The sequence below is a fragment of the Perissodus microlepis genome, chromosome 13 (genome assembly GCF_051167445.1).
Source record: "Perissodus microlepis isolate ML-2025 ecotype Zambia chromosome 13, ASM5116744v1, whole genome shotgun sequence".
Taxonomy (NCBI): Eukaryota; Metazoa; Chordata; class Actinopteri; order Cichliformes; family Cichlidae; genus Perissodus; species Perissodus microlepis.
In genome coordinates this window covers 10,103,655-10,130,552 of record NC_140473.1, presented here as the reverse complement: position 1 = coordinate 10,130,552, position 26,898 = coordinate 10,103,655, and the positions used below count along the sequence as shown (strand labels likewise).

Here is a 26,898-nt window from a genome sequence, read left to right as displayed (position 1 = left end):
CTTTCTCCAACTCTGAGCAGCAGTCAGTCAGCAGTGAGCTCGGCCGCCGCATGGCTACTGTGTAAACTTTGCTCAACAACAACAAGTGGAGAGTGTAAGATAAACGAAGAGGCGCACAGGCTCGGAGAACCTGAGGGACGTACTAGGAAGGTCTATGAATCAGGAACCTGCGCTCCACTGAACAAATCGTTGCTCCCCACTCGTGCATGTTTAAACCAGAGGAGAGCTCTGGTGCCGTGTGTCGGCCAGACGATTAGTACAAACGAGTGGCAACAGCAGTCCGGAGGCATGATTTTGAGACGGGGCTCGGTGGTTGCTGCCTTTTTACTCTGCTTTCTCGCGAAGGTACGTGGATTGGTTCCTTTTTTCCGCTGAAAACAAGCGGGAAAGGTCACTCAGTTCGGGCCGTTTGGATGTCCTCTGCTTTCTGCATGCGTGTCGCCTTTGAAAGTTCACAGCTATGCTAACATTACATGTAGGCATGCCTCTGCAAGAAAAATCTCAACAGTTAGCATGCTGCGTGCGTAAAAACTAGCGTACATGTGACGCGAAAGTGTTAAAAGTGCAGCTTTTGTTTTTTTGTTTAGTCCCCTCCATACACAGTCCCATTGCACTCACTTTTCTGTCTTCAACAGGTGTCAGAGGGATCCGGACAATTCGAGTTACAAATCTTATCGATGCGCAATGCGAACGGAGAGCTGCTGAGCGGCGTGTGTTGCGACGGCGCACGGAGCGGCGCGGATAGAAAGTGCACACGGGACGAGTGCAATACGTTTTTTAAAGTTTGCCTAAAGGAATACCAGTCCAGAGTTTCCGCTGCAGGGCCCTGCAGCTTCGGAATGGGATCTACGCCTGTCCTGGGAGGGAATACCTTTTCTTTCAAGAGCTCTGTCAGGAATGACAAATCCAGGATAGTTTTGCCCTTCAGTTTTGCCTGGCCGGTGAGTGGAGACTCTAAGAAAGCGAGAAAAAAAAATCTCCAAAGAGAGAAAATGTGTGTTTGCAGGGCAATTCTACGCAATTACTGCCTGTCAATCATTCTTAACCCCCCTCCCCTCAAAAAATAGGAGAAAAAAAGGATAGAAAGCACAACAAACAAAGAGTGAGTTTCTCATTTGGCACTTGGTTCTCAGTGAATTGTCCCTTTGAGAAAGTGCCGCCCCCCCCATTATGTGCGCTAATTGACCAGGTGCAGGCATTTTTGCACCATCAGGCCTAGACCTGTCTGCTTATGTGTAAGGTTGTTAAAACCGCGTTACATATAATTATAAAACCCGAGTTAGAATTTGGCATAAGGGAGTGCAAGTGGGCAGATTATGACTTGTAGTTAATCTGAACTCCTGGGTCATCTAATCTAGTAGAAAAAAAAGATGAAACATTTCAAGAAATCCACTCTTTTGTTGTTGTTGTTGTTATTAATGTGTTAAATGGGTTTCCTCCTTTCCTACCATTCCTTATGAATGTGTGCCCCCTTGTCTGGCCCGATTGAGTAGATTAAAAGAATTTTTAACTCTCAGATTCCCCTTGTCTGCCTTCCTGGCAAAGCTGGTCATGTAGCACAGTACAGCAACTCCAGGGTGAAAACCCACTTTCTGGTTTCCTTGAGTGTCAGCTCTTCTTCATTGAATAAATAAATGGGCCTGACAGGCCTGTGGGAGTGTTGTAGCTCTGTGAGAGGGAGATGATTTGCCATGCTGGAGCACATTTCTATGTAGTGAGAGAGAAGAAGGGGGAGAAAAAAAAAGGACTGCACAGACTGACTGGCCCCACAGCTTGGCCCGCAAACTCCTCTGCTGTGCCTGATGGGTGAAAGGCACAGTCTGTTGGTATGTGTTGTCCAATTACATCAAGGCTATTTTTACCTCAAACTTGATGGAGGTTCTTGTTGTAATTTCAGGCACTGCACGCACTTGAAAGGCCTCGAGGAGGAGAGGGGAAAAAAAAAAAAGAAGTGGACTTTTCAATTTTCCCCTTTCATGTGGTTCATTGTTGTGTGCCTTACCTGTGAGGTCGAACAGATCGTTTAAATTTGTGTTTTCCCTGCAATCTGCCAGTAAAATCATGTTCTCAGCAGGATGGCGTACAGTTTGATCTAGCCCGTACTTTTATTTGTTCTCCTCTTAGTCTCTGGCACCTCACAACTTTCTTTAAAAGACAAAGGTTTGTGTTTATGTTCACACTATGGCAACACTAAGTTAGTATTAATCCTTGCAGCCGGACTAGTTTCATCTTACTGGATAAAACCATTTCTGCTTGGAAACGGCACATTGTTGACATTGAAATGCAACCCGGCGCTCTGCTCGCTTTCCTCACATTTCTCTTCTCGCACGCTGATAATGTGAATGCTTTCTTTCCAAACATGGCCTGCATGTTCTGGGCCTAATGAAGGATGTCTATGTCATGTTTTAAAATCTCCAGATACATAGAAATATGCTGTTTTCTAAAAAAGACAAAAGTTCTGCACAATCCATCAGGTCACTTGTTTTGAACCCATATCTGTAGAAATCGGGAGTTTGGAGCTGCTCGCTAGCTTCTCCCATCCTTCACTTTAAGTGCTTTACTTCACTGCACATTAACAATTGTCAGGTTAGGTATGATATCACTCTTTGTCCTTTTCATCAGTTGATTGGCTGTTGTGGACAGATGGCAGTGGGGTGCAGTTGGGTTCTTGGGTACTCTGAGTTCATGAAACTCCCCCCAGCCCCCCACTCTTCTCTTTCTCTCCCTTCATCCTCTCTACTGAGCTGCATGAAGTTGGCCTCTTGTCCAGGCTAAGGGCTTTGTTTAAGTCACGCTCGGTTGGACCCCAGGCATTTCATCGCTTTAACCTTACCACCCACGGTAACTGCGGCACTTAATGAGGCTACACACATGCGCTTAGATCAGGTAGGGGCAAGAGCCAGGCATCCAGCTGAATGACATCAGCCGCACATCTCTTTCAGAAGTGTTTCAGAGCCCCGTGCAGGTCCTGGTTAATGTCCGCCTCATGCTTGTGTCCCACAGAGAAGTGAGGGCCCTGCTACAGTGGCAAGCCAGGACAATAGTGTGCCCTCAGTGACTACAGTGAGGATTACAGAGCATAATAGATGCACTGCAGCTGTAATGCCAGCGCAGGGCAAGCAACAGGAAGCTGCAGTAGTAGACTCAGCAGTGATATAAAGCTTGGCTCTCAGGCCTTCAATAATTTGCCCGTGTAACACCTGTAAAAGGAAAAGGCCAGAACTTTAAAATTGGATCAATCCAGTTGCTCTGGAGTCCCCTCCTCCCCGCCATCGTCTTTATCTTTTGAGCGATTCCTTTCCCTCGCTCTAGTGATGCCTGGATTTCAAAGTATTTTTCCATTTTGAAAAAAACCAACCAAACAAAACAAAACAAAAAGAAAACCTCTGGCGTCTCTGAGGCCTGAGACCCGGTGGTATCCCTGTTTTTGGGTTTTGGAGTGAGTCAAAGCAGTCTGAGAACCGGGATCAGGTGCGTCAAAGAACAATGCTGAGCTCAGTCGGACTGTGAGCGTGGGAGCGGTGGGAGTAATGACATGTTTGTAGTTGGCTCTGATGTGGCAGTTAAGTGCAAATTACTCAAGTGAAAGAGAGAAAAGAATGTTGTTGGTTTTTTTTTTTTTTTTTTTTATAATAGTGTAATTGCTGTGTTTTGTCACCGCGGCGTTACATAATGCCCTCTGATGCTTCACTTCTTATCAGTTGCTCCCAGCTTCTTGGAAGGGAGTCATGAATCGAAAATATGTATTCAACTGGAAAAGATAACCTGCACCTTTAATTTTGTTTGTTTCCCTTAATGGCCTGTGAACCTTGACAAAGACCGATGACTGCCTGCTTCTTTAAACACTTCGATATGGTTTTCATTCCTGGACTCGGGTTCATGTTTTGATTAAGTTTGCCTTGTGAGTAATCTGTTTGCGGTGCCTCGTGTTTTAGTTGGCAAAAGGTGAGATTCTTTTGGTCGGGGTGAGGTTCTGTTTGTACCATGGGCCGATGTACCTTTTAACAGGATACATAAACTGAGTCTCCGTGTAATTCCTGTGATGAAAAAGTCCTGGGGAAACAATGCATTCCTTCCTTCCAACCCCAATCAGTGAAAGCCGGTGGGCTTTAAAGAAGATCACAAGAGTGGGCTTTTCAGGACTGAACCAAGGTTTGATGGCAAACAGGGTGTGTTATTTAGCAGCCCCAATCATTGGTTAGATTGCAGGCTGATACCATGAAAGTGATTGACTCAGGAGAGCTGATACAGAAAGTCAACATGCCTTTGATGAAACTGTTTACATTTCCTCTGTGCTGACTGTAGGCCTAGACTAGTCCAATCTGTTCTGCCTTGCCGTTATTTAGACCTTTGACCTGTTCCATGAGACACCCCCTCTCCCCCTGTACTTTTTTTTTTTCTTATATTTCTTAGTAATGGTACATCAAATGGCTTCATTTTCAGAAAGAGGGAAGATAAGAGGGTGTGTGAGGGGAAAAATTCCCCTACTGAGAGGATTCAGTAGTGTTTTTTGGCAAGTGAATGTGATTCAAACTGGAATGATCTTTATCGCTTATGCCGCTTGTCTGTTGGACAGTGCCTGCTTGGCCGGGAAAGATAAGAAGACATATGGCCACACTTATTGCACTTGGATGTGTGTGTCTGTGTGCAAGTGTGAGAGAGGGGAGGGGGTTAGAGAGTGTGCTATGTAGTTCAAAGAGGAGAAGTGAGTCAGCTGGGAGCCTGGGAAAAGTGAACCTGGCAGTGGCAGACGGTTCGGCGCTGATAACCGCCAAGGAGTTATGGAGTGTTGGCGAATGAGGAGCCAGCCAGTATCTCACTTTCTGGGAGCAGTTATTTAGCATGAAACTAAACATCCCATTAATGGGGAAGCTACTTGTTGGATCAAGCCGCACTGACGTTTCACTTGACGTTGGGAACCCCGTGGTATAGAAACATTAGGAGTGTGCCAAAAAGGGCAGAACAGAAAACATCGATATCGAATTTTTGTTTGTTTGTTTTTTTCCCCAGTTTTTAACTGCGAGCCCTTTTAATCATGTTAATGAAGGAGTACTACACGATCACGTGACTGCACGATTGCATAGCTTCAAAAGCGTCCGTGTTCAGGCAAGTCTAATGATAGAAGATATGGGTGTGTAAGTGTGTGTGTCACTTTAAAGAATTTTTTCTGTGTATGTTTTTTTGTTTACTTATTTTAGGAGTACTCCATTAGACTTGACGCCTGTTAACGCCCAGTTCACTACAATGAGGGATTTCTTTCCCATCAGTCTCGGACACGTGAAATGTTGCTGTGCAGCAGGTGAATCCGGGCTTGTTGATGTTTTCACTTGGCAGGGATCCGTTGCTGTTCCCTATTTAACTGCCAGTAGAACGATAACATGTTGGCAAGTGCAAACAACAAAACAAAAACAGGGTTTTAACACAAAATCCTCTTTTTTTTTTTTTTTTTTTTTTTTCCCTCCACACATTAAATGACAAACACATCAAGTTAATGTCACCATGATTCGGAAATTCCAAAGATGTTTCTCGTCTTTATTTATTTATCTTTCAGTTGAGTTCCCATTTTTTAAGATGACTTCTCCACGTGTGCTGTGCTGTCACATGGGTGATATCCTGATATTTCAAAAGTCTGTAAACATTTGCTAGATGTATCCAAGCGCTGTTCTTTACGCTGGAGTATTGGTTCTCTAATGAGAAGTCTACTCTTTTGCAACTGTGTCAAGTGCTGGTCACAGGAGGTGAATGACAACATTTACACAATACTACTTAATGCTTGAAGAGAAGCCAGAAGACTCTTGTTCCTACTGTTAAAGCAACTCTCTGTAGGTTGGGCTGTGGCTGTAGGTGATTAGGTATCACATAACTACTGACTCACTTGTTGGAGCTCTGCAGCAAGCGATTGCAGCCAATTGTGAGTCAGAATATACTGTAAAGGCTGTTGCTGATGAGCGCTGCATCTCAAATAATGGCTGCCCTGATTGCAGCGAAATACTGGCACGGGATGAGACGAATGTCTCCTGGAAAGATGGAAAGGCGAATGCCTGAGAAAACAAGGTGAAGCCGTGAAAAAGCATCAGGAATGACTCATGCCCCCTTTTGTTCCTCTGTGGAAAGAGACCAGGGGTTTTCCTTCAAGCTGGTTTGTTTATCGTGAAGTCATTGCTGCGGCAGAAAGAGGCCATGCAAAAAAAAATAAATAAATAATAATTATATATATCTGAAATGCCTCCAAGCATCGCTGCTAGGGCCGAGTACGCGTGTGAATGTAACGAGTAGGTGTTTAAGTTGGATGCCCAAGTTAATGTAAGTGGATTACACCCTCTCACAGCCGCATGCTTTTTTTCTGGGACTCTGTCGTGTGCGCTCGCAGACACTTTGTCCGATTCCCTCATAACTACAGCGCAGGGTGGATGTGTAAGCCGATATCGGTGTGAGCGCTACCGACCCTGAATCGGACAAAGCGTTTTTGGCAGTGCTGAAATGTAGACGGGCCCTCCAGAGTGTAGCTCTCATTCAGTTTCTCTGTGCTTTCCCCTTTCTTGTATTTCAGTTTTTTTCCCCATTTCACCATCTCTTACGCTTTTTTTTGTGTGTGTCCCATTTTTCTGCTTGTCCTTTAAAAAATAAAGTGGCGTTCCTAAGCACTTCTGCCTGGCTTCATCATAGCACGCCTATTGAAGTACATAAATTAGGATGAAACTGAAAACCCCACCTACGCTGCAAAAAAAAAAAAATAAAAGAAATCAACTGGCCTCTCACCACCGTTTTATAAACATGTGGAAAAACTGTATTTGGGGAAAAACTGTTTCTAAAGAGGGGCAAGGTTACAACGGCTAATATGAAGACAGATCTTTGGCTCTGCTTTTTCTGTGCGCTCTTATTTTTGACTTATGGTTGCTGTTTTGGCACGTCCAGCGCCGTCCTGCTGGGTGTGTGTCCACCTAGACCAGACCACTGCTCACTGTGTCTGCCATTCTAATCACAGAGACCTCCGCACCACCTCGAGCTTATCCTCTTAATCAGATCAACGGGACTGTTGTTCATAGTTCACGTTGGTTTCTGTACTAGGCTTTGTTTTAGGCTAACCCGGTGAGAGGCAGATGACACGTCATTGGCAAGGTTGGTGAGGTCATGGGAAATGGAAAAGTTCTGGATTTTAGTCTCTTTTTTTCGTAGGCGTTACAAATGTACCATTTATGACACTTGAGGAAAAACACGTTCCAGCCCTCAGACCTCACAGATAAATGGGCCCAAGAACTGCAGCATTCCCGATAAATGGGAGAACGTGTGAACCTCCTACGAGTTAGTTTGCATGGTCAGTAAAAAACCACAAGGGCACTACTGTGACGTAATTCACTGAACTTATCATGAAGTCTTTCAAAAGATTTGCCACTGAGTCATTTTGTTTATGATGCAGGAACTCCTCCTCTCCACTAACGCTCCCTGTATGTCTTGTCTTGTCTTCCTCAGAGGTCCTACACTTTGATAGTGGAAGCCTTGGACTTCAACAATGAAACCAGTGGTAAGTATTTCTCCTTGTCTGGTATCTCCATCTTGCCTTCTGTTCATTTCTTCTTCTTTTTTTTCTTTTTTTTTTCCTTTCCCCCCTGTCACAGCAGTGCCTGGGAGGAGTTTCGTTGAAGGTCAGGGAAGGAAGTTTATTCTTCCTGAACCCCCCTGCCCTCTTCCACATGGTCCACTGGGTGGTTTTGTGTGTGCGTGTGTGTTAAAGTGTGTTGACAGGTGGCTACAGGGAGGAGATGAGTTAAAGGAAGTAAGAGGAAGAAGATGGGATTGGGGAGGGCTGTCAAGGTAGAGGAAGGGTGCCCCCCCGCCCCCTTCCCTTTTTTTTTTTTTTTTTCTTCTTTAAGACAACAGAGCCTCGCTGCTCCCCCAATAGAAAAAAACATTTTTATTTGGCTCATGAATGATGGCGGGTGCTGCCAGCCAGGGTCGGGGTCACACTGTCTCACTGTCACTGAGGCGTGAAACATAGTTCATCCAGCCGACCAGCTTGAGGCTTTGACTGGTGTGTAGGAGACTGAAGCCTCAGAGCTCTGCTCTGTTTGAGGTTAAAGTGACCTCTGGCCTGTGCATGACCGCAGGCATATAGGCGGGCTGAGCTCAGAGCATGTGCGGTGGAAGACTACTAGTCAATAATGTTTGGGTAAATGCCTTGAAAAATACAGATGGTCAATACCACAGACGGGTGGGGGTTAAGATGATTATAAAAAGATGTTCAGCCACAAAAGCGGCTTTCTATCACCACGCAAAATGCTAGTGAACTGGAGTGAGTAGGACAAGTGACAAGAAGTAGACACCACTATGAGAGAGGTGACGCTATATGGGGATTTTCACATGGGCAGAGTAAGAGAGGGCCCAGCGGGGTATCTGTGAAATATTGGTACTTAAACTGCTTGAAATTATTTTTGACAACTCTGCCACTCTGAGACTTGAGCTGCTCTTCCCATAATTATGCGATCAACCTGACTAAATTCTGGTTCCTGCTGGGATTCCTGCTGGCTGGTGGTCAGCGTTGTGATTCCAGATGAGGGCAGGGCCTTTTCCCGTGCTTGTTTATGTCTTTTTCGAGCTCAGCGAGGTTTCGGTCTTTTCTGCTGTATTTGCCGCTCCCCGGAGACCCATTAGGGCATTGGTGTGAAAAGCCCCCCGAATGTACACATGCGGTGCTGCTCTGAGCCTCCAGCAGGTTGGCTTGAGGTTCTGTAGGCTTCGTGTGTTTGACCGACATCTAAACAGATTCCTGAACAGAATAAAACATCTGGCTCAAGTTAAAACACCTGTGTAAATGTAGAACCTGAATCGTTTAGTTTTATAGCGTGTTTGAGAAACCAGTTTTCCTTCTTTTTTTAAAAATTAGATTTAAAAAGTTCTTTTTTTTTTTTTCTTTTCTAGCATGTCCTTTCTAAACTTTTTAAAGTTGGTCTGATTTATGTTAAGCTACGAGCCAGGCAGCAGGTAGCAAGGGCGTGCTACTCCTGACACTGCAGGCCAGCAGTCGGTAGAGAAATACCACACGGTTAATCTTTGGATTCCAGAGTACTGCGAAATATCACCGGGCACTGTGATTTCAGGACGCCGCCGTACACAACACAGCGCAGTAAATAAATAACAGCGGGCCATCCACCCGCCCCCCTGCGCTGCTTTGCATCATACTACACACAGGAGCGATTTACCTCGCGGTCAACCACCCCTGCTCGTGTGAGCGCAGTAAATGATGACTGTGACACATTTTTCATTCTCTCCCAGGTGGAAGATTTAGACATGGAGTAGCGAGCGCGAGTGAATGAGTGGTGTTAATGCGAAAGGGCTTGCATGTAGACGGTGTGGTGTCTGGAGTTTGGGGTGAGCGTGTTTGCTCTGCGAGCGTGGCTCTCGCCTCCGTCCTCTATTTGCCAGAGCTGTGACCTCTTCCACATTGACTAAAACGCACGTCTGTTTCTGTGTGGATCTTTATAATCAAAACATAAACTTGGTTCCCTCCTGAAGTGAAGATGGAATCTTCCAAGTGTTGATTTCAATACTTTTGGGAGCTGTTGGTGCCCAAAAAAAAAAAATGCATGTGAGGAAGGCAGACTGGGGGGGAAAAGTGCTGATGGCACACTGGCTGGCTTCCCAGTAGTGACTGTGGCATCCTCGCACTGTAATTTACGGCGGCTGCAGTTCTGTCCTCGCCTGAGCAGATGCAGAGGGCAGCGTCAGAGACCAGCAGTTTCCTCAAGCTGTAAACCTGAGAATCACAAACCAACCATGGAGAGTTGGAAAGGGAAGCGTGAGAAAAAAAGCAGTTAAAAGTGCTCATTACCCGCATCCTTTTTTTTTTTTCTTTCCTGCATTTCATCCCACTACTTTTCTTCCTCTCCAACACACATAGTTGCTTTAATTACATATAATCTGCTATGTAAGGGATCTTCTGCAATTTGTGTCAGAATTCTTGGTCCGGTTTTAGGCTCTCGGAGCAAAGTGCAAAAGCCAAAAGCGTAATGTAGGATGCTGCATTCCACTGATGTTGGGGTGTTTTTGTTTTCTCCTCTCAGGCCCAAACATTTGATGAAACTCAAAAGAACCAGAACAGAAAAAAGTAGTATTTTTCTTTCCTTTACTATGAAATTCACAAGTACGACTGCTTGTGCTTCCTTTTTTTCCCCCCCCCCTTTTAAGGTGTAGATGGGAGGTTGATAGAAAAAGCCTCTCATTCTGGCATGATCAACCCCAGCCCGCAATGGCAGAAGCTGACGCACAACGGCCCCGTAGCCCAGTTTGAATACCAGATCCGGGTCAGCTGCGACGAGCACTACTACGGTTTCGGCTGCAACAAGTTTTGTCGGCCCAGAGACGAGTTCTTCGGGCATTATACGTGTGACAACAATGGAAACAAAACCTGCCTGGAAGGCTGGTCTGGACCTGACTGCAACACAGGTGAGGCCTTGGGTGAGATGGCAGCATGAAGGAATGGAAGAAGTCACTTTGAAACAGATGCTTCTGGAGAAAACTGCGTAAGACTGCAGGATTAGTCTTTATGAGTATGAAGGAAATGCTTTCTGTTGAATTGAATGACATCTCCGTTCTGCCCCCCCTTTTTTTTTTCCCTTTCTTTTTTTTCTTCTTTCCTGCTAGGAGTGTGAAAAAAAATCATATTTCCTCCTAAAAATAAGCCTGGGCAGTAGTCAGTTTAATAAATGTCTTACCATGCCATGAGACTGCGGTTCTTAGACTGTCAGTCTGCTGATTTGTATGTCACTAAAATGTTGTTAAATGTTGATTGATTAACAGTTGTGGGCTGTGAAGAGGGCAACCAGGAGAAGTTAGAGATCCAGGGTAGTTTTGGCAAGGCATGCACGGTTGTCTGTAAACAGCTCTGATTGTTCTACAGACAGAAATGTCAAATAGCGCTAATCATATTATTTGCTGTTATAACTGCCACAGGCCAAGTGTGAATCTAGTCACCGTGCAGTTAAATGATTAATTCTTCCTCTTCTTCTAGCTATATGTCGACAGGGCTGCAGCACTGAGCACGGATCATGTAAGGAACCAGGTGGATGCAAGTAAGTGCTGCTTCGTGAGACTTTTCTGCACTTTTCCAAATGAAATGCCGACCGTTGATTGCCCAGTTTCCCCTTCTTGTACATTTACACTACTTCCTGATCCATAGGATGTCAGCTAAGGGAACTTCCCTCGACCATATTCCTCTATATTCCAAATGCCAACGCTTGCTCACATATAACCGTTTGAGCTTCTGCAGTAATAAACTGTCAATAGACATACGTTTCCTCGTCCTTGGCCCTGCAGGGGAGGGATGTGTCTTTCGAACAAAATCCCCATACTCTGTGATTTTTTTGAGCGAGTTCCTGGTAAAATGAGAGTTTTTTACGCAGTGTTTCGCACCATGCGCATTCTTCTCCTGAGTAACGAACCACAAAAACAAAAACTTTGCAGGTGCAACCAGCTCAGACACAGAAAAAAAAGAAGAAGTTTGCCTGCGGTGGGAAAGAGCCGCGTGCTTGCGGTGAAACACTACCGGTGGCTGACGCTAGATGTGTCTCTAGGCGCTTTTTGAAGCGAAGGGGAAAAGAGTAGAAAAATCTAGCCACAAAGTCGCAGTGACGTAAGCTGAAGGGTGATGATGTTTGCACATCAGGGGCCCGTGATCAAATGATTTATTTTCACAGATTAAAAACAAAGCAAAAATACACACATGAGTGAAAACAAACTACCCAGAGCTGAATTATTTGCACCCTCTGGTAAAAAAGTGATTTGATTACTTTGCAAAATGTATGATGTGTTCTCAAAATAAGTTCTACCAATGTTTTCCAATTTATGTATATCAGTATGCTGATTATTTACCAGTTGTCATCTAATATCAGTTGGGACAACAGCTAATCTAAGCCTCTTTTCTTTTAACAGTCCAAATGTTGTTTTTCCCACAAAATATCCCAGTCTTCGCTCCTTTTGGACTGAGCCAGCCTTTTATCTTCTTTGGCTGGAATACCCTGCGCAGAGAGCCATTTGATTCAAGTGCCTTTACTTACTGTGGGGTGTGTTGCCAGAAGCCTGTGGTGGTGATCATTTAGATGTGTAGGGATTGTGTCCAAGCACCAGTTTTGACATGGCACAGATCTTTCTCTGTACATGTTTTTGGCTTCCCAGCCAACAGACTATCACTACCAGGGCTTTAACAGAGATGTAGGCTGAGCTGCTTGTAAATCTCTCGTGGAGCTCTTGTGGATGGGGGCTGCCAGTCTGCGCAGTAGGGCTCGACTGCCACAGCCCTGCTGGAAATGTAGCTCTCCAAACGAGGGGAAGTGTTAAGCAGCGAAATCGTGTGTAACATTCGGATGAGTCTTAAAGTGTATTGTTTATGTAGCTAATGGCTTCCTAATGCTGTTTACACGCACAGCCAGAGGAAAAGCCCAGCACAGAAGGGTATCGGCGTTAGGGCATTGTGTGCGCGCAGTAAGAGTCGACTCTCATCCTCATCCCGGAGAAGGGCCCCACGGCGTCCGGCTCTTCCCACAGTTCAGGCAATGGTTGCTTTCTTACTTGTCTGATTTGGCCATAAATCAAGCACAGGGATGATCAGGTTTGTTCATTCTGTGCTGCAGCTTTGTTGTTTTTCCCAAGCTTTTGACATCATCGAGTTTCATGTAATTGCATGTGTGACTACTGGCAGAACAAGAGCCTGAATGTCTTTTAGTCCCTGTACAGGTGTGGCTATATTTAAAGCTCAGGGTTTAACTCTGTTTATATGCACTCCGCCAACAAACTCTCCAAGCAAGATCTACTGCTGCTGTAGTCAGTGAGCAGTTTCCCATCGTTGGGCTGTTGCGGCGTCTCAAACAACTGCAGCACATAGCAACATTAGCTGCAGGCTTGGCAGCCCCGTTGTCGCAGCAAAGCCGTAGCTTAATGACTTTAGAGTCTTTAGTGATGCTACCCTGAGCGTCCGCTGTTGCTAATGGAGTAACAACAGTGCACCTGTGGCCTGCACAACAGTTTGAGAAGGCACACGTGCACCGCAGCAACCTATCAGATTCTCATGGGTATGAAATCTTTATGCATCAGCAGAACTGCACAGTCTAATGTCACATTCCCCAGTAATTTGGCTGTGTAATAACTGTAAATGATTTGGGATCCTGCTGCAGGGATTCCAGCTCCACTTCTCATGGAGGGGGATTAGCACACTTTTAAGAATAGCCTCTTTAATCACAGACTGAGGTTTACTTAACCGCCGCGTTTATTTTTACAGTCCGTCCGTTTCTTGAGGCTAATCAGCGTGCCGCTCCCCCCCCCAGTCGCCCGCAGGGGGTGGGCGCTACGTTTCCTGTCGCTGGGCTCAGCAGCAGGGACTGCATCGCCGCTTTGCCAGCTTTTTAAAGAGCCGATTTATCAACCGGGGCTGGATTGCTGTCTTAATTATGGAGCCGAGCGAGAAAGGGAGCAGCATTATCGGTGTAATTATGAACCTGGATATTTCAGTGGTCAGCAGGCTGTGTCCTCACCCTCGGGGCGCAAGTCTGACTTCTGACTCATGGGAACCAGGACGAGCAGCAGCGTAACAGCCAAGAAGGCTGAACCCTCCTCGTCTGCCGCTGCCAAGCCACAGGCGTAGTGATGTTAAAGGGAGCGTCTAGTCGCATGCTAATGTTAGCTGTGCTAAAGGTCCCATTGGAACTGTAATTTAGTGTGTTGGGTTTTTGTTTTCCTTGTTTAGTAAAAAGCTAAATGCTCCTCTTTCGTCGTCGTCGGCTCCAAGTATTGTTTAAAGGCTGTTACATAAACACCCTGCTACTTAAAATTCATTTGCGGTCTTTTAAGATGCAGCCCAGTTGTGGGAGCTGGTTTGTTTCACGCTAGTGTGTACTTTATTAAGTTAAGATTATGGCTCAGTAGCTGCTGAACGAATCTGGAATACATGGAAGATTAAAATATTAACATTTTCAGGCAGTGCGTGGATTATCTGACCTCTTCTGTGAAGGTTGTGAACTTTTCTGAAGGCTGTGCGTCTGTCACTGTCTGTCTCTACTTGTTTTGTTTTTTGTTTGTTTTTTAATTTTCTGCATCCATGATGCCGGGTCTCTCTTGAAAATGAGATTTTTAAACTCAATGAGATTTTTGTACCTGGATAAATAAAAGACTAATAAAAAAAATCTATATCTCTGTGTTTTCCAGGTGTCTGTACGGCTGGCAGGGTCAGTACTGCGACAAGTGCATCCCCCACCCCGGCTGTGTGCACGGCACCTGTAAAGAGCCGTGGCAGTGCCTTTGTGACATCAACTGGGGCGGTCACCTTTGTGATAAAGGTTAATTTCCTTCTCTTATTTCAGCTGCACTCACTGTAGGAGCAGCCGTTGTTGTGCCCAAACAAACTGTGATCCTCCCCCCCCCCCCCCCCTCTTCTTTTTTCTCCTTCTCCCAGACCTGAACTACTGTGGCACTCACCAGCCGTGCCTGAATAGAGGGACGTGTATCAACACAGGACCTGATAAGTACCAGTGTACCTGCGCGGAGGGTTACTCAGGAGCCAACTGTGAGAGAGGTGAGTGTCCGTGTTGTCTATATCTTCCAAGCATTCTTACAGTTAGAATAAATGGGAATGTTCTGGGCTCACCAAGCTTGCAGACAAAAGGTCAGAGGTGCCTTCAGTTTGTAATCAGAGGAGGCAGTAACTCGGCAATAATCTGTTTCCACTCCAGAGTAAGTGGCCCCCGAGTCAGGTAATCCACCGATCTTGATCTTTTGGGGCCTGTCATCCTTCTCTCCTCGAGACAGATGGGGTGTGTTGCTAAGGTTCAGCTGTTGCAAACACTTACCATGGAGATGATGGGTTTTTTTCCTCATTAAATCTGAGGCTCGCAGGGTGCTGACAGCTTAACTGCAGAGATGTCAGGAAACCATGCCCCTCATAACAGAAGGTCTGCAGACCGGACGATACGTTGGGCTATTGTAACAAGGAGGCCCCAGGGTGCGAGCGCTGCATCCCTTCCCTCCTCCCCACGGCATACCGAGGGGACGTCCGCCGATCACCTCCGACTGCCGAGTTATTCCTCGAGCGAATCATTAATTTTTGATTTGTTTGGTGCTCACTCATCCTTAACTCATCTGTAAAGGAGGTGCCGCGACTGCCCCCTCTCCCGCTCTCCCTCCCGCTACTCTCATCTTGTGCCGCCTCTCAGAAGAAGAATGGCGGGGAGTCAGAGGGAAGTCACGGTGCATTGGCCGGGTCAACTTAGCATGAAAGATGATTTCCTGGTGGTGTAGTCTGCCTGGGCGGGTAATGAGAGCGAGAGAGGGGGATTTTTGAGCGGCCTTTCGGGGCAGAGGAGGAGGTTTCAGAGGTGAAGGAATGACTCGATCGTGGACGTGTAACAGCTTGGACCGCGGGTAGAGGGCTCACGTTTCTAAGGGATCAAAGTCAGAACCTGCATTTGTACATCACGATTTGTTTCAGTATCAATAAAAATAATATATATTCTGTTAGCAGGCACAGTGGCAGAAATATGTATATTTGTGATGCTTAGTTTGTCATTAAAACAACAAGGATTTTTGTTTTGTGATCTCTCTTTGTAGCCGAACACGCCTGTCTCTCAAATCCATGTTCGAATGGAGGGAGCTGCTCAGAAACCAGTCAAGGCTACGAATGTCAGTGCGCACCAGGCTGGACCGGCCCCTCCTGCACGATCAGTAAGCCTGAATGTGTGCACATTCTTAATGTCAGTACCTTTTCACAGAAAATATCCTGTTGCTTACACGAGACCCTCTTCTCTTGCGCAGATGTTGACGACTGCCTTCCCAACCCCTGCAACCATGGCGGTACCTGCCAGGATCTGGTTAACGGCTACAAGTGCCACTGTCCTTCACAGTGGACGGGGAAGACGTGTCTAATAGGTGAATCGCGCACCCTTTCTACACCACTTCACAGCTGTCGGCAACACGTGTGCATGCCACTAACCGCCTTCTCTCACCCTCTAGATGCCAACGAATGCGACAGCAAGCCTTGCGTCAATGCCAACTCATGCCGCAACCTGATTGGTGGATACTTCTGCGAGTGCCTCCCTGGTTGGACGGGGCAGAACTGTGACATCAGTGAGTCTGAATTCTGTCAGCAGCGGCAGCTGCGGGTCAGAACGTCTGTCCAGCTCCTGTTGCTCTTTTAGATATTTCAGTTCCTTTCATCGTGTACATGCTGCATAGAAGCTGTAATGTGAAGGTGTTGGGGAGAGTTAGACAAGTGCAGTCCTCCTTTTTATTTTTTCCTCCTGCAGTATAAATGAATCTGCGTTATCATTATGAGGCCTGTGTGTGGCCAAGGCCACGGTGATTAACGGTGGCTCAAAACAATCGCAGGGCAGCAGAGGGGATTGCTCAATACGCTGTTTTGCACCGAGTTTTGCAGCCACATCATCCAGCTCACATGCACAGCACTCTCCAGCTCTGACAATGTTTTTAAAGGCCCCTAGCATGGGAAACTCAAAGCACAGACTTGTTTTTAAAGACAGACTATTTAGTTAAGCTGTTCAGAATTAAATCTCGGATTTGTTTTCATGTGCAGATATAAACGACTGCAAGGACCAGTGCCAGAATGGGGGAACTTGTAAGGTAAGGTCAAAAACCCATCTCGCTTTATCTGGTATTGCTGGTTTGCTTGCCAACTTGTTTGCTTTATTGTGTCTCTTTTGTCAAAGCCAGAGACATTTGCAGCGGTTGTATAAATAGCTGCCGTAAACGGTTCCCTCCAAACCGACAGTGGAATTGTTGTGGAATTCCTCTGAAATCAAATCTGAGAGGAGTGGGTTCACAGGGGTTTCTGAGGGAGGGGCGCGCAAGTTTCTCGACCACACTAGATAGAATTACCATAAACATTATTGCATTGAGCCCGTGCCAGGAAAATGTGTTGAAATAATTGTGTAGCTGTGATATTTACCCCCCCCGTCCTGTTCATTCTGTGCCCTGGTTTGACAGTTATTGTTTGGACCCCACCCTTTGAAAGCAGTTAATCAAATTTGTGGCTGTGCGAGGTTAACTCCGGCTTCTCTCCCTCATACTCTCTTTCTCCCTCTCTTTCTCAGGACTTGGTAAACGGCTATCGGTGCGCGTGCCCGCCTGGGTTCGCCGGCGAGCACTGCGAGAGGGACATCGACGAGTGCGCGAGCTCGCCGTGTCTGAACGGCGGCCGCTGCCAGGACGAAGTGAACGGATTTCAGTGCCTGTGTCTGACTGGCTTCTCAGGAAATCTCTGCCAGGTGAGGCATGACTCCCACCACTATCCCACACCAGTGCGTGCAAGCATCTTCCCTTTCCTCATTCAGCGTTTTTAAGCCTCTCTTTTTGCTAGCGCTGCCTGTATCTTTTGGGTTTGTTGTAAAGTTTTCCTGCCCCACCCTCTTAAACGGCTGTTGTTCCACAGTCCTCCTTTTTTAAAAAGGGAGTGCTTTGTTGAAGCTGCTCCTGGCTACAGTGGGATACATTCCTCAGCGCTGAAGCCCAGACTCAGAGGACGGGTCCTATGTCTCTGGCTCGTCCCCCCCTCCCCTCCCCTCCTCTGAGCGCTGTGCGTGTGTTGTTTCCTGGCACAGTTTGTGGGGAGGATGCTGTGGGTTTTGCTCTGTTTTCTGTAGCAGAAACTATGTCAACTATCAGGTTCATTACTCTCTATTCAAAACCTTTTCTTCCATAGCTGGATATTGATTACTGCTTGCCCAACCCGTGTCAGAACGGAGCAGTCTGCTTCAACCTGGCCACAGACTACTACTGCGCCTGCCCAGAGGACTACGAGGGCAAAAACTGTTCTCACCTTAAGGACCACTGTCGCACCACCACGTGCAAAGGTACGTCTCCTGATGCAAGTACTGCAAGCTCTTTGCCCCCCCCCCCAGCGAGGGGCCTGAAAGATGATCTGTGCACTGTGATGTTGTATAATGCTGAATAAGGCCAGATATTCACTATTTTTCCCATGAGGGCAATACCTGTATTTTAGTTTCACTCAAAGTAATTTCTTGGCCAAGGTGAGCAGGGGTTTTGTTTTGTTTTGGTTTTTTTTGTTTTTTTTGTTCAGCTCTCTTGATGATGGCCCTCCCTCCCTCTCCTCAGCAAAGCTTTTCCGATGATTCTTCCCTGAAAACCTGGCAAAGGGCTGATAGCACCGTGTGTGTTCTTAGTAATGACTTGGTGGGCTACCTCTTCTTTTCCCCCTCAGTGAATGCGCACATTTCTCTCTCTTTCTCCCCGTCTGTGTAATTGAGTGAGTGGACCAACCACAGAGTCAGATACCAGGCGCAAGATTCTTTCTGCTCTTGGCAAGAATTAAGTGATTACAGGGGAACAAATTCACCCAGCTCACCTAACCTGATCAGACAGGGGGAAAGGAAGGGATTTCAGTTCTGAGTAAAATAGAGAATGAATGAATTGCTTATGAAAGCATAACAGCTTATCTCTGTCATTCTTTTTATTTGCCTTTTCTTTTTTGACAGTACTGTTTTTCCTCTGGACTTTTTTTTTTGTTTTTTTTTAACCACATGGGCATTATATCTGTAAAGGCCTGTTGCCCTTTAGATCTGTCGTAATGTGTCTTACATCCCTTCTTGTTTATGGTAAACATGGGTCATAAGGCAAAATGGGACCTGGTTTAAGGCTTATTTATAATTTGCAATAAGCCTTTCATAAAGTCATTGGTTTTACTATTTAACTTGATTGCCTCTCTGCAGTGATTGATAGCTGCACGGTTGCCGTGGCATCCAACAGCACACCAGGAGGAGAGCGTTACATCTCATCAAACGTTTGTGGACCTCACGGTCGCTGTCAGAGTCAGGCCGGGGGCCAGTTCAGCTGCGAGTGCCAAGAGGGTTTCAGAGGCACCTACTGCCACGAGAGTAAGGACAGAGTCCAAATCTACAACTGATCACAATGTGTCACGTCATAAATCTAACACATCTCTTGCCATTTTCAGACATCAATGATTGTGAGAGTAACCCGTGCCGCAATGGGGGCACGTGTATTGACAAAGTCAGCGTGTACCAGTGCATCTGCGGTGACGGCTGGGAAGGCGAGCACTGCGAGATCAGTGAGTACGATTGTTTATCCTGCAACCTCAAAACAAGGCCACACTTCCTTCATGGTGCCTGTTGATTCATCTTTCAACACGACGTTTGTTTGATATGCCGCACATAAATCACGCCGCTGTCTATTGTTGCAACCAGACATAGATGACTGCAGCACCAACCCCTGTCATAATGGAGGGACATGTCGAGACCTGGTGACGGACTTCTTCTGCGAATGCAAAAATGGCTGGAAGGGAAAGACTTGCCACTCCCGTAAGCTTTTTTTTTTCTTTTCTTTTTTCACACCCCTGTAGACTGTTTGTGCAGGCTCATGGTATGTGCTAATGGTTCTTTGTAATTACCCAGTATTTTCTACATTGTGCTGAGTGTCATGTAAGAAAGATTATCCATGCACCCTCCAGGCGAGAGTCAGTGCGATGAAGCCACATGCAACAACGGAGGCACCTGCTATGATGAGGGTGACACATTCCAGTGCAAGTGTTCCCCGGGGTGGGAGGGAACGACTTGCAACATAGGTGAGTCATCCAGCTTGGTTTAATGTTTCATCTCTGCACGCACGCACGCACACGAAGAAGTTTGCTTTATGGGAGAGCTCCCTGTTGTATCAGATCTGTCAGATCTGCGAGGTCCACAAACAGTTTTTATCCCTTCGTTCTGTCAACGCTCCCTCCCACTCTCATCTCGCCCATTTCTCTCTCTCCTTTGAGTGCCGACAGACGTATGCTTAAAATGCCTGATTGCACTGACAGTACACTTCAAAGTCAAAGAATATAGGGCGTTAAAAAAAAGGAAAATTAAGGCTGTCAGGGAGAAGAAGAAAAAAAAGCCCAGTCAAAGGCAGTCTTCTGAGTTGGGTTGAGGTTCGTGATTGTGCTGATGATCCTCTTGGTTGTTTGGGAAAGCTCACTGACAAAATCAAACTTTACCTTTCTCTCTCTGTTCTCAGCCAAAAACTCGAGCTGCCTTCCAAACCCGTGTGAGAATGGAGGTACCTGCGTGGTGACGGGGGATTCGTTCACCTGCGTCTGCAAGGAAGGCTGGGAGGGTCCCACGTGCACCCAAAGTAAGAAAGGGCGGAGGGTGGTGGTGTAATAGATAAAGGTGGACAGTTACTGCCATTAAATTATGATAAACATTGTGCTACCTAGTGCAAAGGTGAACTCCTGCATCTGATTAGAGCAGACTCTCCCATCATCTTTTGATCTGTAGCTTTTTTTTTTTTCTTCTCTCCCCCTCCTTCCTCTTCTCTTTCTTCTCTCCCTGGCTGCTGCCGGCCATGAGAGGAGAAAGCAAAGGAGGAGGGAGAAAAGGGCTCAGGAAAGTGGAGACAGATGTTTCTCCCCCTTTCTGCTAGCTCAACACGCGCCCCTCTCTCCCCTCTCATTCGCTGCATTCCTGTCCAAACAGTGACATGTCTGCTTGTTCTAGAGCTCTCCTCCTCCACTTCCCTGATATATATATATATATATATATATATATATATATATATATATATATATATATATATATATATATATATATATATATATATATATATATATATATATATATATATATATATATATATCCCCCCTTTTTCTGGGATCCCTGCCATGTATGCATGCACTCTAAAACATGAATTCCTCTTGAAACTTTTTTGGGAGGGAGAAGGTCGGGATGGAATTATGGGTGTTGCCAAGGGGTGGGTGGGGGGGTGGGTTGCATTTTTGAGGGTGAGAGTCGACTCAGTGTTGTTAATAAGGCATCGTGATCAGGCAGCGCTGAGTCCGGGCTCGACCGGCCCAACACGCCTCTGCACACGCAAGCTCAGACATGCTCTTGCTGTCATGTGTACAAAACATGAGAACAATCAACATGCTCACTGCTCTCGTCTCCCTCCCTCCCCATTCTATTTTTTTTTCTCTTTCAGATACCAACGACTGCAGTCCACACCCATGGTAAGTGGAAGCCAAACATTTCCTGCAGATTTAGACAGATGTAAACAAGCTGCTCCTCCTTGTGTGATAGTTTCTCACCTGCAACGCTTTCACTCTCTGCTGGGAACCAGGCATACACCCTGCCCCTGTCATTACTGGGATGCAGTCAGTTAACTCTGTTTAGTGAACTCCCTAACCCAAGCACACTTGTCCAAAACAAAGAATAGGAGTGATTGCTTTAATTATCTTTGAGAAATTGTTCAGTTGACTGGTGAGAAAATTCCAGACTGAAATTATCCCCCTCCCCTCTCTCTCTCTTTTTTTTTTTTCCAGCTACAACAGTGGAACTTGTGTCGATGGGGATAACTGGTACCGCTGCGAGTGCGCCCCAGGCTTCGCTGGCCCAGACTGTCGGATCAGTGAGTATTAACCCTGCCTCCAGAACGTCCCCCTGATCGCAGTTTGAGCAGTCAGTTAGAGCATGCCCGGGACCATCAGTCACTCCAAATGGAAGGTCTAGTCAGCCAATTATCTTTTCATTGGGCTTCAGGCCAGGGTGAGCCATTTTGGTGTCACTCCACCAAGCCTCGCTGCTTTCCCTGGGGGAAACCAGCTTAGCAGGCCAACGGCTAATCAGCCATGCTCTCTGACACTGATTACACAGATTGTTTTCCCTCTTAAAGGCTTTCAGATGGCCACATTCTTTCCCATTGCAAACCCTTTGTTCGCCTAAGTCCAGCCTTTAGCTCCTGCATACCTGCTAATGATGCTGCCTAATAAGACCAGGGCTGGCATAAAGCATGTTTGCTTGTTTGTTTGGTTTTTTCTAAGTAATCATTATTATTATTATTAACTGGTTAGTATGTACGGTTCAAATGATGCACAGCCTTAGTGAGTTTAGCCTAGCAATTAGACTTGTGTGCAGAGTGAAATATTTGAATGCTGTGTGGCTGTGCTCTTTATGCCACAAAGGAACCAATTCTTACCCCTGGCTTCTCTCCTCTGTGGCAGATATTAATGAGTGCCAGTCCTCTCCATGTGCCTTGGGCTCCACCTGCGTGGATGAGATCAATGGATATCGCTGCCTATGCCCACCAGACAGGACTGGATCCCACTGCCAAGAAGGTAGCAGCCTCCACATGATGGGGAAAACAACCCCCAACAAATATGAAAATGAAGGGGAAAAAAATAATAATTGAAAATATTTCTAACAATGTGACTGCTTTTACACAGTTACAAGAAAACCTTGCTCCGTTAATGGACACGTCACCCCTGATGGAGTGAAATGGGATGAAGACTGCAACACTTGCCACTGTTCCAATGGGAAAGTTGTGTGCACAAAGGTAAAGTATTTATGAATGCTCGGCACACCTGTGAAGTCTATGTCATGCTTCCGAATGGAAGAAGTGCTGCGGAGAACTGCACAAAATAGATCGCGTTGATGTTTGGTGCCTTGTTTTCCATGAGAAGGTGTAGGCAGGGCCACGACATTATGTGTCACTGGGTGGAGTTGGCTCGGGAGTGCCAATTTCGTGATGCAATTAGTTGATTAGAACACGAACACACACACCGGTTCCCACTAAGGGACGATTGGGTGAGCTGGACAGTAGTGCTGTCATCGTCATGGCTGTCTAACCGCTAGATGAACATTGGTGGCTTACTAGTGGAGCTCACCTCGGCAAGAAAATGCATCGTAGGATTGAAAAAGACCTGGGAGATGCATTTAAAACTTGGCCTGACATCACAGTATTGTTTGTTTGTGATACATAACGATCTCTGACATGCAGTGGAGACAAATCAATCTTTGGACAGCTGTTACCACTGGTCCAGTTTTTTGTTTTTAGACATTCGTACAGTGTGACTCATCCTCTGGAGACCCAGAGTAGTAAATGAAATGCAAATCTCTCCACAGTTATGCAGATGTATCTGGGGATACGGCAGTGACAGTTTGAAAGTGTTTTCTACTGTATAGCGTACTCAGTATAATATAAATGTATCAATGCTCCTGTGTTTTTCCTCTCCAGATGTGGTGTGGCCCGATGTCATGCAAACTGGGTGCCAAGGGCCGAGGCGAGTGCCCTTCAGGCCAGAGCTGTATCCCCCTCAGGGAGGGCCACTGCTTTGTGAAGCCCTGCATTGAGCTGGGAGAGTGCTGGCACTCCGACCCTCCCCAGCCTCCCACCAAATGCCACCCCAGCTCCACTTACCAGGACAACAGCTGCGCCAACATCACCTTCACCTTCAACAAGGAGATCATGCCTCGAGTGAGTTACCTAGGCACCAGGGAGGAAGAGATTGAATTTAACAGGTTTTGGGCTCGTTTTCCATCCCTCCCCTCCACCAGCAGTCTTAAATGAATGGGAGCAGCAAACTGTGAAAGATTACCCATTCCTCCAGGGCAGAAAGACTCCTTAACAATTCAGCCATGTATTTAAATGTGCTCCATGAAGGAGTGGGGGGGATATTTCTCTCGGAGCCTTGTCTGCATACAAGTTTTGTTCCTGAGACTGAGGCATTCATGACTTTTTAGCTTCTGCCAATCCCAATCTTAAACCAACCACATGGGGAGATTAATTTCAGGATGATATGGATTTTGAGCTGAACAGGACCACTGGCGACTCTGTCACCACATAGAATGATCACTTGCCAGTTGCCTAACAAGCATGACAGCAGATAGTGACAAGCATATGAGTTTGCGGTCTTTAATCTAAATTAGGTGGATAGGATGTTGGAACATGCTGCCAAAATGCAGCCTTGGCTCTTCTTTTTTTTCTTCTCCTTCTTGATTGCCCTTTTTTCCTCCCCTTTTTTTTTTTCCTGTGTTTGTTAACATTTGCTTCATTCCCTTCAGGTCCAGGGCTTGACTGTGGAAGGAGTATGTAAGCAGCTGAGGAGCTTATACGTGGTCAAGAATTTCTCCTTGGAGCATTCTGTGTCCATAACCTGTGACCCCTCATTCTCAGCCAGCAACGAGATCCACGTCTGCATCGTGAGTACTTCCTTCCACTCACTCTGCCATGTTTGGCTGCTTCCATTAAAGCACACATAAAAAAAATTGCTTTTGATTTATAACCTGCATCGTAGAGTTCTTGCAGCTGCGGTAGGATGTGTTATGGACGTAGGGTTGAGTTTCTGTGGCTTCAGTTTACAACAACTACACACTTAAATTTCACACCTCGCTTTATTCTTTGCCTTTAGTCGACTGACGACCACCGCTTGGACGGGAGCCCCGTTAAAAAGATCACAGAAAGGATAATTGACCTGGTTAGCAAGCATAACGGGAACAACACGATCATCTCCGCCATCGCAGAAGTGCGTGTGCCAAGCCCCAGCAAAACTGGTATGAACTGAAACTATTTGTTTGATTATGAAGTTTTCCACACTTGCACACACCTGCATGTGCTGAAATGGGTGGGAGGATTTTTTTCAATTTTTTCTCTCTAAAGATCAGATCATGAGATAGAGCCAAGCCCTAAAAGCGACAACATAGCTGCACACCAAAGAAAAAACATTCCATGTATATGTAAACTGATTCCTTAACCTCCCACACGACTCATGGCAGTTGTGATGGAGCTTAAAAAGAATCTAGCCAGGATCTTCAATGGAAAGAGCAGAGCTGCTTGGCTACATGGCTTTAGATTGGCTCGCGGTACAACTGGCTGGACTTTTAGTCAGACTCCCACTTGTATTCACCATTCATCAGTACGGTGACAGCAGACTGCTGCCACAGCCAAGTAGAAGCAGCCTCCTCTTCAGCTCCAGGCTTAGAGGTCAGGTTGTTCTGGCAAAAACGCATTAATGACTGAGCTAGCTTGATGCATTAATACAGAAATCCTACTATTCACCGTTTGAGTCAATTCTTTTTTATTTGTGGTCTCTTTCTGACTTGTCATTGTTTTCTTCTACCAGATTACCTAGTGCCCCTTCTCAGCTCCATTTTCATTGTCATCTGGGTCCTCGTGCTGGTCTCCATTTTGCTGTGGTGCATGCGCCGGCGGCGGAAACAGAGCAACCACAACGGGACATCAGCGACCAGCTCAGAGGACAACACGACCAACAACGTCCGGGAGCAGCTTAACCAGATCAAGAACCCTATAGAGAAGCACGTGGGCCTCACAGTGGCCATTAAAGACTATGAAAATAAGAACTCCATCATTGCCAAAATAAGGACAAATCATCCCGAGGGAGATGAAGACGACAAGGAGAGGCACTTGCAGAAGGGCCGCTTTGCCAAACAGCCAGCATACACACTGGTGGAGAGGGACGAGAAGGCGACCATCTCCAATCCCAACTCAACATCCAAGCACGCTAATTGGACTAACAAACAGGACAATAGAGACTTGGAGACAGCAAACAGCATAAACAGGATGGACTACATTGTATAGCAGACAGCTGTGTTGCTGTGCAACCTAGCCTTACGCCTTCACACCCAGGTGGTGGGTGAAACTGGGGGAGCTTTGGCATGTGTAAATAGTCATGTCAGTTGTGACCCCCCTCCTCCCCCTCAGTATTTTCAGATATTTCCCCGTGCTAATTTAAGTTTTGACAAGCTGGCTTACACTGGCAGTTGCTTTGGTTGGCTGGAAACACAAAGCACTGGTATACATTTCACTGTAGAACTAGTTGCAAACGTGTCCTCCTATGCATTTCATTTCCCCGTTTCCTTTTTTTTTTTTTTTAGCGGACACATTTAAGGGGCTCCTGGTGTAATTGTTGTACAATGAGTTTAAACTACCCGACGTGTTCAACACTAGAGCTAATTATTTTTAGTATGTGTTTGAATTTTTTCTAGTTCTATTTGGAGGAAGTGCTTTTTCAGCTTTAGACTTCAGCAACTGTCAAATGAGACAAAAAAAAAGATCAACTTTATTATTTATTTTTATTTTTAGGGTTGGGTGGGGAGGGAGATGAAAGGGGTTCGATGTCAGCAGTTGCTGTCAATATGAAGAATTTATGTGACAATTTAGAACGTGTAGATATGTACATTTTTTTTTTTATTAATCATTGTGTATATTTGATTTATTAACTTAATAATCAAGAGCCTTAAGATATCATTCCTTTTTATTTATACGTTCCAGTTTAGTTTGAAGGTTTTGATAGCTGTGGAAGCCTACCATTTCTTTCAAGGTTTTTTTGTTTTGTTTTGTTTCCAATGCATTCAATAAAAGCCAAATTTCAGAGAAGACAAAAGATGGGTGCTTTGGCCCTGAAAGAAACACTTCATTTTTGTTTCCCTCCCATACACACGTTGGACATTTCATTATTTGTTGCCAGGACCTTAATTGTAGACAAGTGAGGTTAGGACAACAAAAGATCACGGCTGCTGCAAGGGTTGGACATGGTGGCAGACACATTGCTTGCCACTAATGGATAAATACTTAAGGGAACAAAAATTCTTCAGCAGCTTCAGTTTAACCCAGACGTATTTCAAAGGCTGTCGAAATCAACCAAGTCGCAAGGCAAGTCACATCAGTATGACACGCCAGAATTCCCATCTGCTTTAGTCAGCATAATATCATAAGCTAGACTGTGAGTACTTGAACAGTAGGGGAGCAATGGGAACACTGTAGTATCAGATAAATACACTGCCTTGCTCTGCAAGAGTCCGCTTTGTTTCTGTGCACATTTTGTTTCTTTTTAAAAATTGAGGCTCTTAAAGACAAACATGTTTTATCTCATTTGTTAACCCTTTGAGATCGTGGCAACACTTTGTCCCTTTTCTTTTTTTGACTTTGTGTTATGAACTTGAGAATTATGTGTTGATCTGGCAATATATTTTTGAAAGTCATATTTATTAAATATTTTGTATGAAACGAGAATTAAAGTTGTCTCTGTTCTGGAGAGAGAGTGACGAGTCTGATGCATTGAGCCAAACGTGTTGGAACATATTAAAGATCTCTCGTGGC

General features: G+C 45.7%; 1 protein-coding gene across 2 annotated transcripts; it reads left to right on the top strand.

Moving 5' to 3' along the window:
- Window positions 1-26,833, top strand: jag1b (jagged canonical Notch ligand 1b). 2 transcript variants are annotated; one of them, XM_084948279.1, is made up of 26 exons: window positions 1-345; window positions 636-941; window positions 7,471-7,522; window positions 10,189-10,440; window positions 11,006-11,066; window positions 14,191-14,321; window positions 14,438-14,557; window positions 15,589-15,702; window positions 15,793-15,906; window positions 15,991-16,104; window positions 16,571-16,617; window positions 17,088-17,261; window positions 17,696-17,846; window positions 18,723-18,887; window positions 18,965-19,078; window positions 19,215-19,328; window positions 19,478-19,591; window positions 20,023-20,139; window positions 20,986-21,013; window positions 21,326-21,411; window positions 22,004-22,117; window positions 22,226-22,335; window positions 23,017-23,256; window positions 23,844-23,981; window positions 24,191-24,332; window positions 24,902-26,833. In XM_084948279.1, the coding sequence occupies exons 1-26, from the start codon at window positions 289-291 to the stop codon at window positions 25,375-25,377; spliced, it is 3,651 nt and encodes a 1,216-aa protein (XP_084804405.1). In that variant the 5' UTR covers window positions 1-288; the 3' UTR covers window positions 25,378-26,833. The 2 variants fall into 2 exon arrangements, with proteins under 2 accessions (XP_084804405.1, XP_084804404.1); XM_084948278.1 differs by having other exon boundaries at window positions 2-345; window positions 10,183-10,440.
- Window positions 26,834-26,898: the final 65 nt, after the last annotated feature.